The following is a 21,807-nucleotide window of genomic DNA, read 5'->3' on the forward strand; positions in this document are numbered from 1 at the left end:
GACACAGAGAAAGTTCTTTATCTTTAGATATTAGTTTTCCACAACAGGTAAAAGGTTCAGCAGGCTGGGGGAAAGTAGAAACACAGTCAGGCTTGGACCAAAAATGATTTGAAATAGTGTTATACTTCAAAAAAAAATTTTTTTTTTTTGCTTAAGTCTCATTAATTTGCAAACAGAATAAATCTAAAAATAAAATATAGATACCACTGTGGCAAGTCATCTTATTTTTTAAATACTAAAAAGAAAAAACCTCTCTTGACTGATTTGACTGAGACTTTTCTTCCCTAATTACCTTTTTATTCTCTGCTGCTGAAATAAAAACAAGACATAACTAATCAGTAATTTTACTAAGCATCCCTGAGGGTGATTTTATCCATGCTATCCAGAGAGCTAAACAAAAATAATTATTCCTGGTCTAGTGCAATGAAGAATCTGGTTAGACTATATATACATACACGCATGACCCTATTCTCATATATTTTCAAATATTTTAAACAGCACTGTTACTTAAATAAGGGCTGCCTAAAACAGTAACTGAATTCAATGACTTAATTCATTTTTTTAAGCCTCTTCACGTGAGACTGAATTATCGCTTAATGACTCCCTTTACCATTCAAAAATGAATAGCTTTTTTTTAAGCAAGAAATAATGTGAAAATAGAACACTTGAAGTAAAATTATAATCATTATGACGCTGTCACTTTAACACCTATACACTTAATTGTTTTACAACTGACATGTAAGAAAAAATGTCCCACAGCTAAGTAGAAATATGCTGCTGAATGTTCACAGTGCGGAAGGGAGGACCTGAAGACAACATAAATGAAAACGCAGAACAGTGATTCTGGCTCTCAGGTCCCTAATCTATGAGACCACTATGCAGAGCTTGGAGACAGAAATGAAGGCCTTCCTTTATTTTTTCTTTTCCTTTATTTTTTGTTTTAAAAGGTGTGCATAAAAGAGGACTAAAATGAGCTATGCATTGTAAACACCAGCACTATTAGACGCCTGCATCTTTTTTACCTTATGCTTCAAAAAGCAACAAGATTAGGTGCTGTGATGATACAAATTGAAATTTGCAACTTTTAATAACCTTCGTTGTTCTGTCAACAAATATCTGTCTCTCCAGCTCAACCCCTCCCCTCATGCTTCCCAAGGAGGGAAAAGGAGGCAGAGGCTGCCCTTGGAAACAAGAATTCATCAGACTGCTGTGAGACAGGCTGGTGAGAGAAACATAAGGAGAATGGAGCCTTCAGTTCATATATGCGCCCATTCTGAATTTCCCAGCTTTGCTGGTTGGTGTAACAAACAGTGCACAACTGTGGGAGCTGCTGCATTAGCAAGCTGGCCAAAGTACCCCTGTCATTTACACTCCCCCACTGCACAACCAGGATGGGAACATTTGCTCTATTGGAAGGCAGCGATAAGGATGGATTTTTTAAAGTTTCCATTTTTAAGTGAAAATGAAAGAAAAATGCTCTTCTAGATGTGTTGTGCCTTTGAGCTCCATTTGAAAAAAGAAAAAAAAAAGGCAGAGAAAGCTGCTGTGAAGGTCACTGAGTGAAAGAACTTCCTCAGGGCACAGAATAAATTAAATCCCAAGGAAAAAATAAAATGTGATTTCCAGAGTGTGAGGCACAAACTCCAAATGACAATGATTGACAGCCAAACTATATCCGTGCAATATCCAAGACTGCACGTTCTCATTTACCTCAGTGTAGCCAGCAAGCGCCCATTAAACATCCGTCTGATGCCCAAATTAACCTTCTTGGCAAACTGAAAGAGGCACAAACTATCATAATCAACCTTTCATTATCACAGCAGCCTCTAGTTAAAGGGTCAGAATAATTGTGCCATCAGAGCCTTGATTGTTTTCAATCAACAGACGGCTGGAGTGACAGCTCGGTGATGGAGGGGTCTGATGAAACCGCACCAGGCCTAATCAGAGCAGATGAAAGGAAGGCATGATTGGTGCAAATGAACAGTCGTGCCTCTCCTTTTCATTTACAATCTGAAATTACTCTTAAATTTGTGGGGTTTTTTTTTTCCTCCCTTATGAGCACCACTGAAAGAATGTTTGACTTATTATGAGTTCTGACAGTGCAGAGTTATAAAACACAGGTAGGGTTATCAGCTGAGGCTTTAAGTGGGTATTCAGCATAATTCTAACAAATTCACTCTTGAAAAGCACAAAATGACTAAAAAGGCTTCCAATGACCTAACCTCTCAGTGCTGTTTGATTAACAGACCCATTTATTCCACTGGCATTCTAAATGATGAGATGATAAAACCGAGGGCAGAAATATCTTGTAAATGTTTTCTCTCAACCCCTCTGCTCTGCTTACTTCAGTACCAGTTTCTCTGCCCCAAATCCTTTACTGTTCTTGAAGACCGCCACATTAGGAGCTCAAAGGAGCTCATCCATCAGAGGGTACAGATCAAATAAGGGTGATTTTGAATTAGGAACACGTAGCTGTACTGGGAGCCACAGGGGTAGGTGGAACCCACCAAACCTATGCTGACATTAAAAAGAATATTTGAGGAAAAGGAATAGAAATTTCTGCGATAGGCCAGGCGAAATTTGGCACAAAGAGATTTGGGAAAAAATGGAGATGATTTTTTCTGTATTCATGTGGCAACTACACAGACTATAGTCATTAATATTCTTAAATAATTTATGATAGAATATACACCTGGAGTAGCAAAAGTAAGTTTCAAACTTCTATTTTCTTCTTTAATTTTGGGATCAACCAGCCAATCATGAAAGTATTAAGATTCAGGTCAATAGTGCAAAACAAAGGAAAGTTTTTTAGCTGTAAAAATTAATATGCATGCAATCTGTGATGTGCATGTATGTGTCTGTCTACCTGCAAGTGTGTTTGTGTGTGTGGTGTGAACCCGACCCCTATGTGTGTAAGAGACAGGAGACAGGATAGTTTTTAACCTCTCCACTCAAAACTTTTACATAAAACTTAGGCCATTTTATTTGCTAGACTGTGAGTTGGAATGATACAATAGGGGTATATAATAGACAAAGTAAAAAGAATTATTAAAAACAGCCTGGAATTTTCCATGCAATATTTAGTCTCCTCATAGCTAGATCTCATTTTATGGGTCAGGTGCTCACCACAAAAGTATCAAGAATGTACAAAATTTCCATAGTTCTACTTACATGTACATATACCTCAAGCAGGATATTGCTAAATTTGCCATATGACTTCAAAGCATCTCAAAGTTTTCATTCTGTTTTTAGGAGACAATTCTCCTAGAAAGATATCTGGCAAATGGTTCAAGCACAATTATTTTACAAAACCATCTTCGCTCTCCCACCACTTTCTCAGGCATCTTACTTGTGGTGTGTGCACAGGGGCCTCCAACAAGCTTTATTAATGACCAGGCTCTGCATCTCCTGAGGGTTTCCTTCTTTTCCCTGAGTAGCATTGGTTTTTACAGCACAGACTTCCTTCTGCCCAGAAAGTAGTTTGTATATTGGTTAATTAAGAGTGGCTTTGGGGAACTTTCCTAGTGGTCTAGGGGCTAAGACGCCAAGCTCTCAATGCAGGGGGCCCGGGTTTGATCCCTAGTTGGGGAACTAGATCCCACAAGCCACAACCAAGACCCAGCTCAGCCAAACAAACAGATAAATAAAAATATTAAAAAAAAAAAAAAAGAGTGGCTTTGGGACACTGACAGCACATGGGATTTAAGAGAGAATTTCCTTAGCTGGTTCACAGACCAGGAGGATGAAAAGCAGGCAGACCCGTGTCAGTGTCTGTTCTAACCTCTTGAATCCAAGAGGTGTGGAATTCATCGTCTGAAAGCACTACACAGCCCCTCTACGTGGCTCAAATCGTACAAGAGATGAGAAGAACAGAAAGATTATTCAGGAGACCTGGCAACCTGACAAATCAATCCCTTTGTTTACTTTATTATTTACTCTCTGTGTTGGGCTTCACTCCAGAGTATACAGTCCCAGCAGTGAGCAGAATAAGAAACTGCTTACAGCCCTCGGCAGGTTCAATGTCATTCCCACAGCCAAAGAGAGGGATGTCTAAAGTCTATTTGCCTCTTAACTAAGCGTTGTCCTTTCTGGATGGAGATGTCTAGTTTTACTTTCAGCTGTGAGTAATTTCCCACTGTGATTGGCTGACTTATAGTCAATTTAGTATAATTAATGCCAAATTACATTGTAATTCACCTAGAATTACAAATTAAAAGCTATATTAAGAGCAAATGAATTAATCAAAATTAATGATATTATGCTCACTTGTTTTAAAGTGTTAATAAGATAGGTCCCCCTAAAACGTTTAAACTTCAGCGCACCATCCATCACTACTTCAATTACCTGACTTCCTTGTGTGGCCAGAGGAGCTGGTGTGTGGGCATTTCTCATCAACAAGAACACACACAAAGAAGATAAGTGCATTCAGCCTCCAGCTGGCCCGGCTCTTTTTAGCTTCTGTTCTTGAAACATAAGTAGTATCTGGACCACTTACTGAAACTGACTTCCTATAGACAAAGAGGAACAATGCAAAAGCCTGTGCTATTTATCTTTAGAACTCATCAAAGATTTTTTTACCTAAGAGAATTTTTCTTTCTGGTTATGTTTTGTCTACTAGAATACTGAAATCTGTTTTCATTCCTCCAATGTGGCACCCCAAGTAACAAAGAGGTGGTCCTATTAAAGAGGAGAACCTCAACTATTCATATTTCTGAATACTGCCCATGATTACTATCTTAGAATGGCCACCTTTTCCCTCCAGGTAAGTTGAGAGATGTTGTTCTTTAGTTTTACTTGTAGCCAGGCCTGGAGGCAGGGGTGCGTGAAGCAGAGTGAAAGGGTGTCGGCATTTAAAAATAGATGCCAAAGGTTCCCCAGACATCTCTTTGGAATATAAACAAACCCAGAGGCTCACTCCACGGCTAAGTTGAGAGCCTGTCCTCTAGAATACCCAGAACAGGCAATCTCCATGGTCTGATATGGCCAATTGGCACAAATACCACGGCCAACAGGCACCCAGCTGGCCTGGTAAGGGTTCCTATAGAAATAGTCTGGCAATGCAGGACATGGTACAAGCTCATTTCTACCAGAAAGACACTTAACATTTATCAGTGTTAATAAATTAATATTTTTCTCCCTTTCTCTTAAATCCCATATCTAGGCCATTACCTAGATGTCATTTTCTACTACATAAACTTCTCAATTTTAATATTCAGGTATAAAATGAAGATATCAGGATTAATAATTTCCATCTGATTTATCCTCACTCTCACAACAGTCTGAAGACTTTCCATCACTCAGCCTGCAAGGCTGCAACAGAAATGCTGCTGCTGCTAAGCCGCTTCAGTTGTGTCCGACTGTGCGACCCCATAGACGGCAGCCCACCAGGCTCCGCCGTCCCTGGGATCCTCCAGGCAAGAAAACTGGAGTGGGTTGCCATTGCCTTCTCCGTGCAACAGAAATAACCATGTTCTAAGTTCTTTTTCACACCGATCGAAATCTCTTGGTCGGATTTTAAGTGATCCTCCATTATGGGCTGTCTCTTCCTGCTTTGCACTGTATGACTTTGTACCTCCAGGGAACGCAAGGTGGTTCCCTACCTCTGCCAGAGTGCTCCATTCACTCCTTCTCATCAAACCATCTAGAGCCTCAATTTTCCAGGCTCTGATAAAAGAAAGACCTTCAGCGACACTTTTCTGTACAACTTATTAAGAGTCATTTTTGCAACTTCCCACAAAGCAGCACAACAGGTGAAAGTGAAAACTGATAATTTATTAGGAAATGTAGACTGCTGGCTCACGCATTATAGAGCAATATAGTCGGTTTGACTTTTGAGAAGCTGTATCAGGTACGCTGAGTTTCTGTTTTCTTAGTGATTCGGAGTATTTGAAGAGAACACAGTGAGATCTATATTGAATCCATACTGTGAAGGAAGTCAACCACTTGTCCTCTCTGAGTTTTCATTTCCTCACCTGTTAAAGTTTGGATGATAGTTGCCTTATCAACCTTAACAAGGCTGATGGGAGACCTGAATGAAATGATGTGTGTAAAAGTGCTTAAGAAGTGTAAAGCTAAGGATTGTAAAAATTATTATTGGTGTTATTATTATTGATGAACTTCTATGCCTGGCCTCAAGGTTTCTACCTCATGTTTAGCATACAGTTTGGGTTTTATTTTTAAATCCCTGATAACCCAGGTAGCAGCAATATGACTGCAGGCTACCAATGCATAAGTAATATTCTCCAGTCATCTTTTTCCTTCTCACAGCAGCAACAACAAAAATATCAGTCTGGAAACAACATGAATCACAATGAAAATTAGAAGCAGAGAACATAAATATGTCATATCTCATAAATCACCTTGTTGTTCTGTTGTGCTCATTTAAAACAAAATAAAAGGAAGGAAAAAGAAACTATTAACTCATGGGAACAGCAGCACATGAATACAAGTTAGGTCTCCTGTAATTTCTGATAATCACTGCCCTGCATGGCCTCTTGACAATGCACAGCTCTAGCACTGAGGATTAGCTGGAGCAAAGTCCCTCTGAAATGAATGTGGCGTGCATCTCTCAAAGGCACACAGTCCAGACGAACAACAGCAGGGCCACTAGTCAACTCGGGGATGAGTCCTCACAAGGAATCAGCCGCATGCAGATCAGGACAAGTGACTGAATACACACTCTGGCCCCTCTGAGCAACAAGACCTGAACTAGCAGAAGCACTCAGTGTCCAGCTAGGGGCACTCCCAGGATCAAACATCCTCTGGGCACAGCACTATTTGGGATGTGAATGAACCACTGTTTATTCTCAGTGTGCTGCTGCTGCTGCTAAGTCACTTCAGTCGTGTCCGACTCTATGCGACCCCATAGACAGCAGCCCACCAGGCTCCCCCATCCCTGGGATTCTCCAGGCAAGAACACTGGAGTGGGTTGCCATTTCCTTCTCCAAGGCATGAAAGTGAAAAGTGAAAGTGAAGTCGCTCAGTCGTGTCCGACTCTTAGCGACCCCATGGACTGCAGCCTACCAGGCTCCTCCATCCATGGGATTTTCCAGGCAAGAGCACTGGAGTGGGGTGCCATTGCTTCTCCGATTCTCAGTGTAACATCTAGTAAAAAGGAAGTGAAGATGCCCTCATCACATTTGTAGGAAAGACTGTAGGTATTTGGGAGGGACTGCCAGAAGCTTCAGGAAGAAAACTGAGAAACTGTACACATTTAGTTAAGATGCCCAGAAAGGGCCTCTCTGAAGAAATAGAAATGATACATGCATATATGAAATTAAACTGAAGAAAGGTAGGGATATAATGAAAGACTGTAATTAGGGGGTAGGGATAAGAGTTCTTAGGCCACAATATTTTATTTCATTTCCAGCTACCAAGTGTAAGAATGAGGATACTACTTATGGAGCTTTTTGATTAAACAGTCACCCACAGTCTAATTTCTTTGAGGCTTGGACTCTACTGCAGTGATTGACAAAGATTTGCAAAGCTGTTTAAGGGAGTACATACAATGAACAAAAATGAACAATGAGGGAGTTCCCTGGTGGTCCAATGGCTAGGACTCCACCGTGTTCCCAATGCAGGGGGCCTGTGTTTGATTCCCAGGCAGGGAACTAGATCCTACACGCCACAACTAAAAAAGATCCCACATGCTACAAATAAAACCCAGCGCAGCCAAATAAATAAATATTTTTTAAAAAAGAATTAACAATGAATAAAGCACTGAAGAAAAGGTAAAGGCTGGGTGATGTTGAAATGTCCAAGCAAAAGAATTTCATTTTCCAATCCACCCATATCATTTCAATACACCCAAAATTAGCAAATAAATCACCACTGTATTTGGCAGAGGTCAGTCCCCACTGGGAAGCAATCAGGCACTGGGTGAGGGAGCACAATTAAGCACAGGGAGCAGAGTCAGAGTTAGCCACATGACACAGGCATGAAGGCGCAGAGCTGGCCACTACCCCTTCAACCTGCTGGCACCACATCAGGGAACAGGAACAGCCAAGCCCTTCCTAATTTCTTTTCAAGTCACAGGATTAACTTGATGCACCTCTGTGTCCATCACACCCCAAGTATTTTTGCGCTTCTATTATAAACTTAGCAGCTATGGGCCAAAGTGGGAAAAACCCAAGAATTAGAAGACGTGAATTTGATTTCTAGCTCTGTTACTCCAGTTTCCCCATTTCAACCACAGGAGCACAAAGCAATGCAAAATGCAGACGCATTCTGGAAACTGGGATGTGATATTCAGATGCAAAGTGTTACGATGGTATTGTTGGACACATAGGACTGTTTGAAGTCCTCCCTTCTCCCTGGCCAGAGGTGCATCTGGGACAGTTTATCATCATAGAGATAAAAGTCGAACGCTGAGCACATCGCTAGTGTCCTCTATTTTCCAACTATAAAGGGATAGTAGCTTTTTGTTTGGGTTCACTTTCTGGGACTCCTTTTGAGGGAAATGATTAAATCAAACCTAAGGTGAGTAGTTTGTGGAGTAGATAAAAGCCCAGGAGGGGCCTGTCAAAAAAATCACTGCATCAGAGGTTGTTGACTACTCTAAACAATATGTGACTTACATCTCTAGAGATATAAACTGAACGTGTTACTAACAGGATGACTTACAGAAGCAAATTTCCAACTAAAACACAAGAAAAAAATGCTGTTTTAAAAGGTGAAACTCATTTAGTATACCAATTTTCTTAGAATAAATCCAGCCTTTTATAGGAATGGTAGGATGCCTTATTATCCATTTAATACATTTTAATATGAAAACTATACATTATTGTTTTTAATTCATTATTTATAGAGTGTAAGAGAACAAGAAGGTAGCATTCAACACAAAGCCTACAGGTACAGCCTGTAGCTCTGGGGACGAAGAATCAAAGACAAAGGTAAACATGATTACCCACTCCAATCCCCCCAGCCCCAAACCACGTGACATGGTTGCTCTTTGCCAAACTAAAATGGGACATGCTGCTGCTGCTGCTAAGTCACTTCAGTCGTATCCGACTCTGTGTGACCCCATAGATGGCAGCCCACCAGGATCCCCGTCCCTGGGATTCTCCAGGCAAGAACACGGGAGTGGGTTGCCATTTCCTTCTCCAATGCATGAAAGTGAAAAGTGAAAGTGAAGTTGCTCAGTCATATCCAACTCCTAGCGACCCCATGGACTGCAGCCTACCAGGCTCCTCCGTCCATGGGATTTTCCAGGCAAGAACCCACTGGAGTGGGTTGCCATTGCCTTCTCCGAAACGGGACATGACTGGGATAAAAAAGACTTTCCCTGCCAAGGTCTGGTCTTGTCTGACATCAGTGATGTGACCACTGAATCGTCTGCTCTTATTATCTACTGAAGTCCAGGCAAAGTTAGGCTCAAAATATGAGGAGGAGCCCTCAAGCCAAGGTTAGTAAAGGATGAAAACCACTGATATATAATTAACACTTATTAAATAATAAGTGCTTTTCACTGAAAGTAGGAAATAGTTAATAAAATAAGAATTAAAGGTAAACAAAACTTTTCCATGTTCAGAAATAAAGCTAAGCTAAATCTCTCTAACCCAACAACTGAACACTTTTAAAGAGCTTTTTACCCCAGGATCTAACTTCTACAACTGTGCCGAGCACATAACAGGTATACAATAAATACTCATTTGTAATTCAACAATCTACTGTACCCATTTTTAAATATCCTTGTTTCTGCTACTTCAGAGATGAAATAATAATCCAGAGAGCGGGGTAATGGTTTAAAACCAGAAGGATCCCTCCCAATTGGCATGAAGATTAGGAGAGGGAAATGGAGTTAGCTAACTTGTACTCTGCCTTACATTCCATGGTTTGGGGCATTTAGTAGGTGCTTAGTTTATACTGATGGATAGGGACTTCCCTGGCAGTCCAGGGGTTAAGACTCAACACTTCAAATACAGGGATTCTGGGTTTGATACCTGGTCAGGGAACTAGGATCCCACATGCCATGTGGTGCAACAACAACAAAGAATATTGATAGGTGGACAGCCACACTGTCTCCCTATGCTAGCAAATACAAGAATTTACATAATATATAGGTTTTTCTACAAACTACACTGTCATAGAAGGTAACTTCCCCTTTATTCTCAGAAAAGACTGTGGTTTAAAAAAAAAAAAAAAAGGCAGAGAATATACCTTCCTGAGGAAAAAACAGATTATCCAGTACCTCCAATAAGTGGGAGTGGAATGGAACTGTTTCATGGTTTCACTCTAAGTTTTAGAGCAGGACCTCTGGCTCAGTCATCTGAAACTATATGTTGAATCTAACAAGAGAAATTTAACAGGCCCCTGCTGAAACAAAGTCCTAAGTCAAAGCTAAAACCTGAAAGCAAAGTAAAACTGGTGGAGATTTGCCAGGTCATGGATGCCAGTGACCTCACGCCCCATGTTTCCTCCTCTGCTGATTTGCTCACTTTTAGTCTCCTCTTTCTGTGAACCCAATAACCAATCTGGAATCTGAGAAATTGCTGGCCTTGAACTCTAAGACCAAATTGTTGAGCTGAATTGAACTGAATTAAAAAAAAAAAAAAAAAAGATTTTTTTAGGGGACTTCTCTGTCTTTATATATCCGAAGTACATATGTGATAAAGTCTCATCAGTACCTGTGAATATAAAGTGAAGTTAATGAACAGGCCCAGTAGTTTCAGGCTATGGAAGGGAGAAAATAATTGTTTAGGGGGGATGAAGAATCCTCTGTGAGAGAGAAGACTTAAGATAAAGTTTTTAAAGGTCAGGTGGAAGAAGAGAGAGCAGACAAAAAGCATAATCTCAGGGGATTTCATAGGTTTTCAGATGCACGGAATGGTTATCACGGGCTTTAGCACATTTTAGCAGGAAAGGGACTGGATAAGGGATAGTAGGAAAAAGAAAAAAAGAGTCTGTTCAGTTAGGATAAAGTGACAGTTCTTGTGACATGTCTTTAGAGACAAACTGTGTGAAGTATGGTGAATAATCAAAATTGGGCCTTTTGCCAAATGAAGTAGATATCCCGGATTACATTAGCAGTAGATCAGCAGGTGGAAGAGCCACATGTGTAAGGGTGTATGTGTGTTTACTGAGCTCTCACATAAGTTACCAGTTGCACATAATCAAACAGCACCATCCCTCCATCCGCTTTTCTATTACGTGTCCTGCTTTGTGCCAATTTTCTGTTTCCTCCCCAACACCCCTAGATTCACTGTTCTTCTTTCAGACACGGGATAGGGATTTGTCAAAGTCAATGAGCACTTTATTACAGTGAGAACGTTCCGTAATGAACAATTCAGCAATTTAATGAGATTCTGTAGATCTGTCTCCAACCTGTCCATCAAGTTTCACTTCCATAAAGTCACCCTGACACTAATCCTCCGGCATACCCAATCTTCACCCTGGGCTGAATATCAGATTCTTCCCTGGTATATTGCATTACCAGTATAACCTCAGCAAAAATGGTGAACTTAACTATACTTGAGGTGATATAACTGGACTGATCTGATTTTTCTCTATTGAGTTGAGTACTAGGGAATTACTTATTTACAAAGATAATGCAAAAATAGTTTCTCATTGCCTGTTGAATGCCTAAATTGATAATATTTCTGTGAGTCTTTTAATTCTTTCTTTAGGACCAAGTCTAAGAAAATATTGCCTGCAGCAGAAAGCAGCTTTTGAGATTCTACATTATAATATTAGTAACCTTTAGAGAGGCAATTACAGGAACTCCTATGTGAATAGCGTGAAATTTTTGGACACTCGCACATCTGTACATTACCATGTTGATACCTGGCAGTGCTTTCAACCATGCCACAAAAAGAGACAGAAGCCACAGGGATGGTTGGCTCACATCTCAATTTGGTTAGAAATAATCAAATGCAGAATTCATTCTAAGTCTTTTTCCCTTTGGGAAGTCAAGAAAAATATGACAATTCCTCACTTTGAATTAACCAGAGTAATTCTGATGATTTGTGCTTTCCACAGATAATTAAAATTCATACCCCAAACTCATCCTCACCAACACTTCTGACCTCTGCCTGAACAAACATTATGAGATATACCTAAGAAGCAGAAAATAATTTGTGGCTTGTTTTTTTCACTTATATTTTCTTGTCAAGACAGCATGGAATACTTGAAAGATGAGGGCAGGTGTCAGCAAACATGGATTTGAAGCCTGGATCTGCTTTGTAACCCTGAGGCAAGACACTGAAGCCTCATTTTGTTTGTCCGGAGGATGGAATGTTAACAGCCATCCTTCGGGCCTGTTGTGATGATAATTTAGTACGTTTGCAAAGAGCCTGGGTCCTGGAAGGCCCTCAGTACACTGCAGCTCTTATCCTCACTGGTGGAAGCAATGGTGAAGAGGAAAGTTGCTGATTAAAGTAAGATAAACAAAGAAATTAGGGAGAAGGGCATCAGGAAAATAAGCCATCAGTAGAATCAGATGTGGGCTTCCCAGATGGCTCAGTGGTAAAGAATCTGCCTGCCAATGCAGGAGACCTGGATTCGATCCCTGAGTCAGGAAGATCCCCTGGAGAAGGAAATGGCAACTCACCCCAAGTATTCTTGCCTGGAGAATCCCCATGGACAGAGGAGCCTGGCAGGCTATAGTCCATGGGGTCACAAAGAGTTGGACACAACTTAGCAATTAAATCACCACCACCAGAGAATCAGACATTGGACAATTCACAACTACCTATGACTCCATTTCAGCCAGAATTAAAGTATTCTCTGAATGTCTTTTGATAGGATACAAGGTGCCTCATCTGCTAATAGAAGACTTCATATTTTTACTTGTATTCTGTATATAAATATTTTTCAAATGACCATGAAATCTTGAAGGTACGGAATCCAAGAAGTAACAAGATGGCTAGCGACTGCTTCAGAGAGGATCCTAGACGGAAAGTATAAGGAGAAGCGGGGAAAGATGGACTCTGTCTTTGGAAAACAGTCAGACTGTGGTGACTGTGTGGTGACAGTTTTCCAAAGACACTGTGTGGATTGTTCAAGTATAGTCACTGGAGATGAACACAATGGATTTCAATTGAATAATCAACTTGAAAACACAAAACATCCTCTGTCCCCTAAACAAAGGGTATCTGAAAGGAATGCTATGTCAGGTAAAAAAGCAGGGCATAGGAAAACAGCAACGAGCACAGAATGAAGGAAGGAAAGAGATTTTCCCAATGCGAAGCAGAAAGCGCTTCGTCTCATTTAAGGTCCCAGCTGCTCTCTACTGTAACAAAGGCCTGTTTCTGAACTGTTTACTGGAAAGCCCAGAATTGATTCTGATTCCATTGGTCTTAAATAGGCATAAATATCACTTTACAATCTATCCTTCTCATATTCAGCTTCAGCATCTATGTTTGGCAAGAGAATAAAAACCCTTGACTCTTTCTGATGTAACCCCCTTAGGTTCAGGAAAGCCATGGTGAGGGTCTGAGGAATCTTACCTGTGATTCCCTCAGTTAAGCTGAGCAGGATGAAGCCTCAAGGGCTGGTGTTCTCCAATTACTTGCCCATCAAGGACATGACTTCTAAAACTTCAACTCCAATGTGGAGCAAACCAGACAAAATAGTTGTCATTCTTCCTCAGTCCTTTAACTTTTAATCATTCCATGACTTCGCGCCGAAGGAGGACCCATGCAGAGTGCCCTTACCTGCCAGATCTGCTCTTCGCTCAAGGAGGTCAGGCGGTCGCTCTTCAGTACCTCCTGAAGCAGACAATAAGGCAGCGTTAGAATGTCCTCCGGCCGACTCTTCAGGAGCTCAGAGAGGTGTTTCACTAAGAAATCGATCACTGCCTTCTCCAACAAAGTGAGGTTAAAGAGGTCAGCAAGTCTGTACAGATCCAAGTAATTAAAGCTATTTAATTCCTGGGTGTCAAAAAAATAAAAATAAAAATGGAAAAAGATCTCTTAGAAATCAATCCAAGAATGAATAAGCAAGAAATTCAGACTCCCCAAAGTTTGCATGACAGGAGTGAGAGAAAAGGAACTATACAAAACAACAAAATCCTCATTACAAGGCTCTGGGCAGAGAACTAGTATTCTAGAATTTAACACTTTTCCCCCCTTATTTTGCCCCTCTTAAAACCCATGTACTTAAGGACGTCTTAATAAAGGGACTGAAAGGGCTTTCTGGTTTCACTGGCAAAAATGTTACTTTACAACCTTTTAGGAACATTTTCCCAATGAAAATAATTTTTTTCATTTTATAGCTCTCAGGTGATACATTTTTTCTACTAAAGAGAAAATGAGGGCAGGTAGTGTGGGAGCCCTACTCTTTTCCCAAAACCTCAAATTAAACACAGAGTTAAAAACAACTGACAATGAATTAAAACAAAGATTTTTACATGTATAGTCTCAGGGAATGAGGAAATCTCACAGAAAATATTCCTGTCCTGAGTAATTCTATATTGAATGCACCTGAGATGAACGATTTATAATTGTTCTTTGCTTTTATCAACTTCAGACAATCAATGGCAATCTTTTCAGAGTTTCTGTTGCAATACTGTGTTGTGAGGGGATGGGGTAGGATTTTGCATGTCTCTACAAGTTCTCAAACTCATAGCCAAGCTATAAAATAATGCCCCCAGAAGCCAGGACATCTGTGAAATCTCTGCCTTGTACCTCTGCAAGAACCATAGTTAGCATGCAGGTTTGTTGATGGAAAACTTACCTATTTCAAGTAGACTGAGAGTAGGCTCTGTCCTAGTTCTCATTTTCAACTTGCAATTATTATTACAATATTTCCCAGTAACTTAAGGAATGCAGAACACCATCAGATGGCTATTTTAGTCCATTGACTGATTTATTTTCAACATACTTAGCCCTGTTTTTAGTTATCTAAAAAGTATTAAGAACTCTTTCTAAGACCTACATATTCTAACATATCTGTTTCCATCCCAGTTTAAGGTTTAAAGGAATATGTGCTAAACGGGCACTCTTCCACATGGTAGCCTACTAGCTAGCCATATGTACCTATTCAGCATCTGAAATGTAGCCAGTGTGATTTGAGATGTGCTCTAAGTGTTAAATATGGGCTTCCCAGGTGGCGCAGTGGTAAAGAATTCACCTGCCAATGCAGGACATGTGGGTTCGATCCCTGGGTGGGGAAGATCCCCTGGAGGAGGAAATGGCAACCCACTCCAGTATTACTTGCCTGAGAATCCTATGGACAGAGAAGCCTGGCAGGTTACACTCCATGGGGTCACAAAGAGTCTGACATGACTGAGTGACTGAGCATGCATGCATGCATAATGTTAAATATATATGAAAGCAAAGAGTAAGAAAAATAGAATGTAAAATGTCTCATTAATTTTTATATTGATTATATGTTGAAATGGTATTACTCTGGATATAGTAGATTAAATATATTATCACTAATTTCACCTGTTTTTTTAACTTTTAATGCAGCTACTAGAAAATTTTAAATTAATATATATGACTTCCATTATGTTTCTACTGTACAATGTTTTTCTAAATAATGAAAAGTATAATGAAGATGTAAAAACAGGTCTCAGAGTAACAGTTGCATCATCATCACAGCCACCTGATTCTTTTTCTTTAGATTCTATGTCTTTTGGTGGGAGATGACACTTTAATTACATTCCTAACAGGAGTCAAGCTACATGACTTCAGTAATCAGACATAAGATTCTGGCTCTTAATAGCTCTATTTACCAACACAATTGAAAAAGAATAAATAACTTGTCTTTGAAATGAAGTTTACCACAGTTAACCACTAAAATTCATTACAACTCAAAATATCTAAGGGTCCACTCACAGCCACTCAATTAAAATATGTTGGCTTTCCATTCAGCAGACTTTATCAAAGGAATACTGCAGATTCTGCCTCCAGCACCGATTTTTTAAAGTACTGTTTAAACTCATTCTCCAAATCTTACCTTTTCAGATTGGTAAATTCTACTATGGAAGAAAAGAATGTGTAACCCTTGCACGTGGAGCTTCTACAGCCAACTTTAGGGCCATCTTCTTGGAATGAGTAAGTTATTTCTAGTCAGTACATCTAGGAAGGAAGTTTAACTGCTTCTGGGCCCTGGATACGATTTTAGCTTCCAGGTAAGTCACTCTGCAGCCTTCCCTGGCAGCTCAGCTGCTAAAGAATCTGCCTGCAATGCGGGAAGCCTAGGTTGGATCCCTGGGTTGGGAAGATCCCAAGGAGAAGGGAGAGGCTACCCACTCCAGTATTCTGCCCTGGAGAATTCCATGGACTATTAGAGCCCATGGGGTCGCAAAGAGTCGGACATGACTGAGCGACGTGGCTTCTACTACTAAGTCACTCTGCAGTCGCTCAGAAGCGTGGGGTGTCAGCGCCTTCCAGGCACCCGGGGCGCACGCGTAAACCTTGACTCAATTCAGTGGGGCATTGGCCGGCGGCACCGTGCAGAAACACGAGCATGCGCAGAGGCAGAAACAACCATGCTCGGCCAAGTAAAACATGAACGCGCACAGCACAGGGACAGTGGTTTTTCCTGCCCCCCTCGCCCCCCCACTCATTCTGCCAAAAAGGCGTACATGACAATGAGTTTGGGGCTGGATTATGCAGTAGCAATCAAATATTCTTTTTTAAGTATCTTTGTATAGAGATACTGGTTTTCTTCAGATTAGAAGTCAGTCCAGTTCAAAATTGCAGCAGACCAGAGAATTAATACGGGATTTTAAAAAGTGTGTTTCTCTTCTGCTGTGTTCCTTTTGAATGTAATCATTTAATTCCTACTTCCACAGTCCTGAAATATTTTTGTTTCCTAAGGGTATAATTTTATATCACTCCCAAATCCAATCTAACAGAGCATTTGATATTAGTGGAGAATGAAGGCTAAATGGACAAGTGTCAATGCTTGAGTGAAGAGCAAAGGCAAACTCAACTGACATATACTGGTGCACGAGAGAAACAACAGTTAAAAGTGCTCCCTAACTTTACCTTTTCATTTCACCTCTCTGCGGCTTAAAAGCATAATCTCTCCAAATCGCCAGTGCTCTCTCTGTCAAAGCTTCTGGTTCCCCTTGCTATGCATACTTAGCACCTCGGTAGTCACACTGTGTAAAGTGGGGAACTGAGAGGAAAAAACAAAACCTTCACTGAGGTCTTGATACCACAGTATACATCCCTCCTACTGGGGCCATGTGCTCATGTGAGTCTTGAGCAAAATCATCGCTTCTTGTTCTATTGGCTAAGACCATGTGCAAGCAAAAAATAATGCTGCTTTTAAGGATTCCCATTAATGTGATGGGAGAGGTGGGAAGCACTGGTTAAACTGCATTGAATGTTCATCTATAATTCTCTGCATGGAAAAAAAAAATCATCACTGTTATGGAAATAGTGCCATTATGTGTCTGGTTATAAACAGTAATATATTTGTTCATTGCATAAAACTCAGGAAGTACAAAGCATGGAAAAGAAAACAAAAATCATTCCTATTTCACCATGCAGAGATAATCACTATTAATGTTTCTGTACATATTTCTAGACTTTTTTTGAAAGAACTCTTTTATATATATAAGAAAGAGAAAGAACAATTGTATTCAGGAGCAGAACAAACCATCAACAGCCACAGGCACTCAGAGGCAATCCAGGTTGGTGGAGAAGAGCAAAGCCCACAGAATCAGGTAGACCTGGTTCAAATCCAGCATGTTAATTATTATTGTTGGCTATGACCTTGGATCAGTCACTGAACCTCTGTTATTCCTCATTTACAAAATGGAGAGTCCACCCAGTTCATGTTGTTATAGAGATGACAGAAAAGCACTTACCACACAGCTTGGTCCATAGAAAGCAGACAGTAGATTTGGCAGGCAAGGAACCATTGAAGTACATTTGAGCACTGTTGTTTGGCATCCATAAACCCTGATTCATCACTGATGCAAGGAGGGCCAAGTGAAGAATGTGGTCCCTTCATGTATCAAAGTCTTAAATAAGCTGCACCAGTAAGTCAGGGAAAAGGAGGCAAGCCAAGTAAAAACCATACAATTGAGTCATAAATTGATTACATGTTGAGGCCTCCCACTTCTATATTATTAGCCCAAACCTCTCTCCTAAGCTCTGAATTCATTTTCCCAACTGCCTATAACAGGACATCTTCTCCTGGATATTCCACAGCCATACTGAACTCAATATACCAACGCTGAACTTATATTTTGCAAACTTGCATCTTCTTCTATATCCCCCTTCTTGGAGAATGACCACATTCTGTCCCCATAGCAGGGTCCCCAAAGGTGGGCTATATTCCTCCCTCATAGCCAGTTGGTCACCAAGTTCTGTTGGCTCTTCCTCCTTAGCATTTCTTGTTCTGTTCATCTCCTATCCAGACTTCCTACAATAGGGTCCTGAATTGAAATCCCTGCTCCCAGTATCAGACTCTCAATCCTCTCTTTTTACAAGAATCTAACTATACTGATGGATAAGGCAATGGCAACCCATTCCAGTACTCTTGCCTGGAAAATCCCATGGACGGAGGAGCCTGGTAGGCTGCAGCCCATGGGGTCGTGAAGAGTCAGACATGACTGAAGCAACTTAGCAGCAGCAGCAGCAGCAGCAGCAACCATACTGATCATCTGTTTAAAACCCATCAATAGGTATCCATTTGCTTAATGGAGAAAAGTCCAAACTCAGTTACAATGCATAGTCTTCCATAACCTGCTGACCTGCTTACCCTGTAGTGTAACAGTCCTACACACCTTTGCCTGGCTTCCACTATTTCAATGACCTATACATTCACATCATGTGCCAGAACCACACCAGGCATAAATAAAACAGAGACGAAGAAAAATAGGCAGGTCTCAGGCTTCATAAGATGTATAGTCTATTGGAAGAGTAAGCCATTAATAAAAGGTGTTGAAAATGAATGGAAAATTATCACTGAAGTAAAGGTTACAAAGGGTAGAACAGAGAGCTATAAATGCCCTGTGGATAGATCTGACCTGGAGTGGAAAGATACTAACGGTGTCCAAGACAAGCCAACATGCAGCTGATAAATGACGAAGGGCAGATTAACTTGGCAAAGGGTGGGGTGGGTGCATATTAACCATATTTTCTTGTTTTCTGTATGTTGATGCTCTGGCATCAGGGGCCTCACTGACTGGGGAGGGACCACCTCTCCCTTGGGATAGCCAGTTTTTAGAAGGATGCACCTTTCATATGCAGAGTAACCAATCAAGAGCCCAAACTGCCACCCACCTCCTCTAGTGGGCTCCAGGTGTCAATATTCCTCTGCATTCCCAGGTGTCTCAAGTGATAAAGAACCCACCTGCCAATGCAGGATCCATAGGAGATGCAGGTTTGATCCCTGGGTTGGGAAGATCCCCTGGAGGAGGAATTGGCACCCCACTACAGTATTCTCACCTGGGAAATCCTATGGATTTCCTATGTAGCCTGGTGAGCTACAGTCCATGAGGTCCAAAGAGTTGGGCACTACTGAAGTGATTGACCACGCATGCGCTCAATGAACCTAGGGCTAAGTAGCAGACACCTAGAGACAGCCTATATACCTTAGACTGGATAAGCCTGCTTAATCGGCCTTCCTTTCCTGAGGGGGCCACAACAAATGCTCTTGCCCACTATTTCCCTTCACTCCTTCCACCTCCTGATCAACCCTGGCACTTCCCCCTGTGGCCCCACAGGCTTTGCCATGCTGCTGTCTTGGGAACTGTAAGTAACAAAGTATCGTTTCAATGGCAGTGGTCTCCTGATTTGTTGGTTTTACCATCAGTTCAGTTCAATTCCTCAGTTTTGTCTGACTCTTTCTGTCCATCACCAACCCCCGGAGCTTGCTCAAACTCATGTCCATTGAGTCAGTGATGCCATCCAACCATCTCATCTTCTGTTGTCCCCTTCTCCTCTTGCCTTCAATCATTCCCAGCATCAGGTCTTTTCCAATGAGTCAGTTCTTCGCATCAGGTGACCAAAGTATTGGAGCTTCAGCTGCAACATCAGTCCTTCCAATGAATATTCAGGACTGATTTCCTTTAGGACAGACTGGTTGGAACTCCTTGAAGACCAAGGGACTCTCAGGAGTCTTCTCCAACACTACAGTTCAAAAGTATCAATTCTTTGGTGCTCACCTTTCTTTATAGTCCAACTCTCACATCCATACATGACTACTTGAAAAACCATAGCTTTGACTAGATGGACCTTTGTTGGCAAAGTAATGTCTCTGCTTTTTAATATGCTGTCTAGGTTGGTCATAACTTTTCTTCCAAGGAGCAAGCATCTTAATTTCATGGCTGCAGTCACCATCTGCAGTGATTTTGGAGCCCCCAAAAATAAAATTGTTTCCCCATTTGCCATGAAGTGATTAGACTGGATGCCATGACCTTAGTTTTCTGAATGTTGAGTTTTAAGCCAACTTTTTCACTCTCCTCTTTCACTTTCATCAAGAGGCTCTTTAGTTCTTCTTCACTTTCTGCCATAAGGGTGGTATCATCTGCATATCTGAAGTTACTGATATTTCTCCCAGTGATCTTGATTCCAGCTTGTGCTTCATCCAGCCCAGCATTTCTCATGATGTACTCTGCATACAAGTTAAATAAGCAGGGTGACAATATGCAGCCTTGACATACTCCTTTCTCAATTTGGAACCAGTCTGTTGTTCCATGTCCAGTTCTAACTGTTGCTTCTTGACCTGCATACAGATTTCTCAGGAGGCAGGTCAGGTGGTCTGGCATTCCCATCTCTTTAAGAATTTTCACAGTTTGTGGTGATCCACACAGTCAAAGGTTTTGGCATAGTCAATAAAGCAGAAGTAGATGTTTTTCCAGAACTCTCTTGCTTTTCCAATGATCCAAAGGATGTTGGCAATATGATCTCTGGTTCCTCTGCCTTTTCTAAATCCAGCATGAACATCAGAAAGCTCATAGTTCATGTACTGTTGAAGCCTGGCTTAGAGAATTTTGAGCATTACTTTGCTAGCATATGAGATGAGTGCAATTGAGTGGCAGTTTGAACATTCTTTGGCATTGCCTTTCTTTGGGACTGGAATGAAAACTGACCTTTTCCAGTCCTGTGGCCACTGCTGAGTTTTCCAAATTTGCTGGCATATTTGAGTGCAGCACTTTCACAGCATCATCTTTTAGGATCTGAAATAGCTCAACTGAATTCCATCACCTCCACTAGCTTTGTTCGTAGGGATGTTTCCTAAGGCCCACTTGACTATGCATTACAGGATGTCTGGCTCTAGGTGAGTGATCACACCATCATGATTATCTGGGTCATGAAGATCTTTTTTGTACAGTTCTTTTGTGTATTCTTGCCACCTCTTCCTAATATCTTCTGTTTCTGTTAGGTCCATACCATTTCTGTCCTTTATTGTGTCCATCTTTGCATGAAAAGTTCCCTTGGTATCTCTAATTTTCTTGAAGAGATCTCTAGTCTTTCCCATTCTATTGTTTTCCTCTATTTCTTTGCACTGATCACTGAGGAAGGCTTTCTTATTTCTCCTTGCTATTCTTTGGAACTCTACATTCAACTGGGTATATCTTTCTTTTTCTCCTTGCCTTTCATTTCTCTTCTTTTCATAGCTATTTTTAAGGTCTCCTCAGACAACCATTTTGCCTTTTTGCATTTCTTTTTCTTGGGTATGGTCTTGATCACTGCCTCCTGTACAATGTCATCAACCTCTGTCCATAGTTCTTCAGGTACTCTATCAGATCTAATGCCTTGAATCTACTCATCACTTCCACAGTATAATCATAAGGGATTTGATTTACGTCATACCTGAATGGTCTAGTGGTTTTCCCTACTTCCTTCAATTTAAGTCTGAATTTTGCAATAAGGAGTTCATGATCTAAGCCACAGT

General features: G+C 40.9%; 1 protein-coding gene across 2 annotated transcripts in view; it reads right to left on the reverse strand.

Annotated features, from left to right (window-relative positions):
• Positions 1-21,807, reverse strand: part of KLHL32 (kelch like family member 32) — a 200,047-nt gene that overhangs the window by 46,404 nt on the left and 131,836 nt on the right. Inside the window, exons 1-2 of one of the 2 annotated variants that reach the window (XM_055535434.1) lie at positions 14,674-14,982; positions 13,653-13,706 (exon numbers count right to left, since the gene is read on the reverse strand). In XM_055535434.1, coding sequence (XP_055391409.1) covers positions 13,653-13,706; positions 14,674-14,716 — 97 coding nt within the window. In that variant the 5' untranslated portion in view covers positions 14,717-14,982. Of the gene's footprint in view, positions 1-13,652; positions 13,869-14,673; positions 14,983-21,807 lie in introns of those variants that run through there. The other variant, XM_055535435.1, reaches the window with a different exon arrangement.

Source organism: Bubalus kerabau, chromosome 9, assembly GCF_029407905.1.
Source record: "Bubalus kerabau isolate K-KA32 ecotype Philippines breed swamp buffalo chromosome 9, PCC_UOA_SB_1v2, whole genome shotgun sequence".
Lineage (NCBI taxonomy): Eukaryota > Metazoa > Chordata > Mammalia > Artiodactyla > Bovidae > Bubalus > Bubalus kerabau.